The sequence below is a fragment of the Nansenia antarctica genome, assembly GCF_963989245.1.
Source record: "Nansenia antarctica genome assembly, chromosome: 1".
In the NCBI taxonomy this organism is placed as follows: Eukaryota; Metazoa; Chordata; class Actinopteri; order Argentiniformes; family Microstomatidae; genus Nansenia; species Nansenia antarctica.
This window is the reverse complement of record NC_137674.1, coordinates 71,266,471-71,269,495: the sequence shown is the minus strand read 5'-3', so window position 1 is coordinate 71,269,495 and position 3,025 is coordinate 71,266,471. Positions and strand designations below refer to the sequence as shown.

The 3,025-nt window shown below is 49.6% G+C and overlaps 1 protein-coding gene across 1 annotated transcript in view; it reads left to right on the top strand.

The window, feature by feature from the left end:
• Positions 1-41, top strand: part of LOC308165364 (fibulin-7) — a gene marked incomplete at its 3' end in the record, with an annotated part of 16,520 nt that extends 16,479 nt beyond the window's left edge. Inside the window, exon 8 of the mRNA XM_080539521.1 lies at positions 1-41. This exon is cut by the window's left edge and continues 344 nt beyond it. Within this exon, the coding sequence (XP_080395647.1) occupies positions 1-41 (41 nt within the window).
• Positions 42-3,025: the final 2,984 nt, after the last annotated feature.

Genomic DNA, 3,025 nt, shown 5'->3' with positions numbered 1-3,025 from the left:
TCACCAAGGTCACCTTGTTTGTGTCCCAGTATGAGTTCTAGAGGGGGAGGTATTGTTTTTTTGTTGTTGCAGAGATAGAGGATGAGGAAGAGAGAGAGAGAGAGAGAGAGAGAGAGAGAGAGAGAGAAAAGAGGGAGGGGGGAGGAGAGATGAGAGGCAGTGAAGAGAGTGAAGGAGGGAGGAGAAGCAGAGGGACACAAAGGGTTAGGTGAGGGTTGTGGGGGGGGGGCCGTGCGCTGAGGAATGCATGAGAGGGTACTGGAGTAAGAGTTCTGGAGTGGGCTGGGGGCTGGGGACCGGCGGGGGGGGGGGGGGGGGTTAAGCCTGTAAGGGAAGGGGCACAGAGGCAATGGGTGGGTGGGGGGGCGGGGGGGTTCTACGGACATACTGTAAAGGTGTGGCTGGAACAGGGGATGAGGGGAGGGTGGGGGAGGGTTCTGAGTACGGGTGGATGGGTGACGAATGAGGGACAGGGACAAGATAGGAGACCTTCCTCCACAGAGAAGGCCTGACGTTCAGTATCTGTGTGGTAAAATAAGGTGTGTCCCTACCGTAACCAAGGGAAACAGAGAGAGCTTGTAAATTACCAGCTGGTCTGACGTCTATCGCAGTTCTGCATTGATCATCGACCTATGATATCTTATGATATCATAATATCATATTATCATATTATGAGACTCTCCAGATGACAAGATATCAAGCTACACAACAGCAACATCCTGTATTCTCTAGTCTGGCTTCACAAACCTGTTGTAGGATATTTATTTTTGACAGACTTATCATTATCTGCTTTTTTTATATTTGTCAGTGACAGCACTATTAAACATTTATACTAAATCATATGAGTGTTTTTCATGTCTTATTATGTCGTCTTGGCTTGTACAGAATGTCTAAAGCCTGGTACACACATAAAGAATTTCTAAATCTTAACAGATTTTTTTATCTGAGAGAGACCCCACACATGAAGATAAAAAATCATGGATTGAACAGTTTTGATCGTATTGTATGTGGTGTGCTCCAATATTCCCAATACAGCACACCACATACATAAATATCTGTCCTACGACAGTCTAGAGTCTCGTCCCCCAAGAAATCTTGCGTGATCAGGGTAGTAGTACCCTGACTGACCTGTACGAGGCAGCCATGTGCGACAGGGCAAATAAAGTGCAGAAGAACGAAAAGAAGAAGACACGTCAGTCAGCTCGCTTCTTGATTGGCTACATTCCATTCTACGGGACTTGTCAATTTCACCCACACACAAGAGGACTTTTAATCGTAAATATTGAATACGTTTAATATTTTCGATCGTCTGACTCTTAACACACCTCACACCACAGGATAATCTTGTAGGATAATCTTTAGAGCCATCCGATAATCAGGCATTTGCTGTCCTTGGTCGGAAGGGGGGAAATCGGGCCAAAATCGGCCAGATTATCTTTATGTGCTTTAAGCTCCACCAGGGGTGTGATGTAGGAGAGGCTGGTCTGGGTCAGACGTCAGGACCTGGAGCACAGAGGCATGCTGTTCTGAGGACAACCAGCCAAACACACCCGGCTCAAAGAGCTACTATGTCTTTACAGTGTGTGAATGGACTAAACGTACAGTGTATGAATGAGCTTGAACTAGTAAACACACACACACACACACACACACACACACACTCATGCACAGGCTAATACACAGGCAAACACACCCGGACAAGCACACACACACACACATTGACACGCAGACACACACACACACACACACTCAAATCATTTTTCCTTTTTAGTCAGAGAAGACGATCAGAAGTTTGTGCAGAAGTGCACAACAGGGACATAGCACTGCAAAGTCAGGGGGTGTGCGACAAATAGAAGTTGATCTTTTCCATCCTTTTTTGGCACTGCAAGTGTGTGTGTGTGTGTGTGTGTGTGTGTGTGCGTGTGTGCGTGTGTGTGTGTGTGTGTGTGTGTGTTTATGAGGAGGTGTAAGCGTCTGGGCTGGAGGAAACATTGTGGAGTGGGTGTCAGAGAAGGCTGTAGAAATGTGGCACCCCTGTGTCAGTCTGCCTGCTAACCAGCTCCACTGTCTCTTCACTCAATCATCTGGATGGACAGGGAAACACTCCGAAACACAACACCACCACACACAAGCTCTCTATGTAGACAGGGGGGGGTCGGTTGTAAGAGTCACCAGACAGAGGCAGGCAGTGTGCCCAACCACCGGAGACAAACAGGCACTAACACGCTGAACCCCTGCCCCACCCAGGGGTGACCACCGCAGGGGAGAGGAGGGCAACGTACCAACGCAGGCTCCCTGGTTGGGCTGTGTGCACACCCATCAGAGGGGCTACAGGAGGGGGTGGGGGGGGGGTGTAGGATCCCAAAATGAGATGGGAGAAAAGATAAAGGATGATATGGAAAGGCAGAGGAGGGAGAATGATGGCTGAATGGAGGGGGTCTGAATAGCAGGGGGCTCACAGCAGCCAGTCAGTCATCGGCTGAGGGGCGCAGAGTGAATTAAAAACCACTGTCTGTCTCTCTTTCTCTCTCTTCCTCCTCTGAAAGAGCCCTCTCGCTTTCCTTTCCTCTTTGTCTATCTTTCTTTTTCGGGCCTCAATGGAAGACAAAGAATAGGAGGGGAGAGAGAGAGAGGGGGGGGGAGGGGGAGGGAGGGAGAGGGAGGGGAGAGAGACTGCTGGGAAGAGAGAGAGATGGGAGAGAGAAGAGAGAGAGAGAGAGAGATTGCTGGTGAGAGAGAGAGGGGAGAGAGAGAGGGAGGGAGGGAGAGGGAGAGAAACTGCAGTTAGAATAGCAGCCTGACCTGATGTTGTCAGTCCTCCAGGGAGCGACAGACCTGATGTGATGATGACTCACCCATCCTCAACCCTTACCCACCCAGGACTACCTGTACTTACCTCACCCCCACCTACCCCACCCCACCTATCCTGAATCTGATCCATGTCCTCTCTGTACTCCCTTATTTCTCTCAGAGCCACCCCCAGCACACACACACACACACACACACACACACACACACACACACA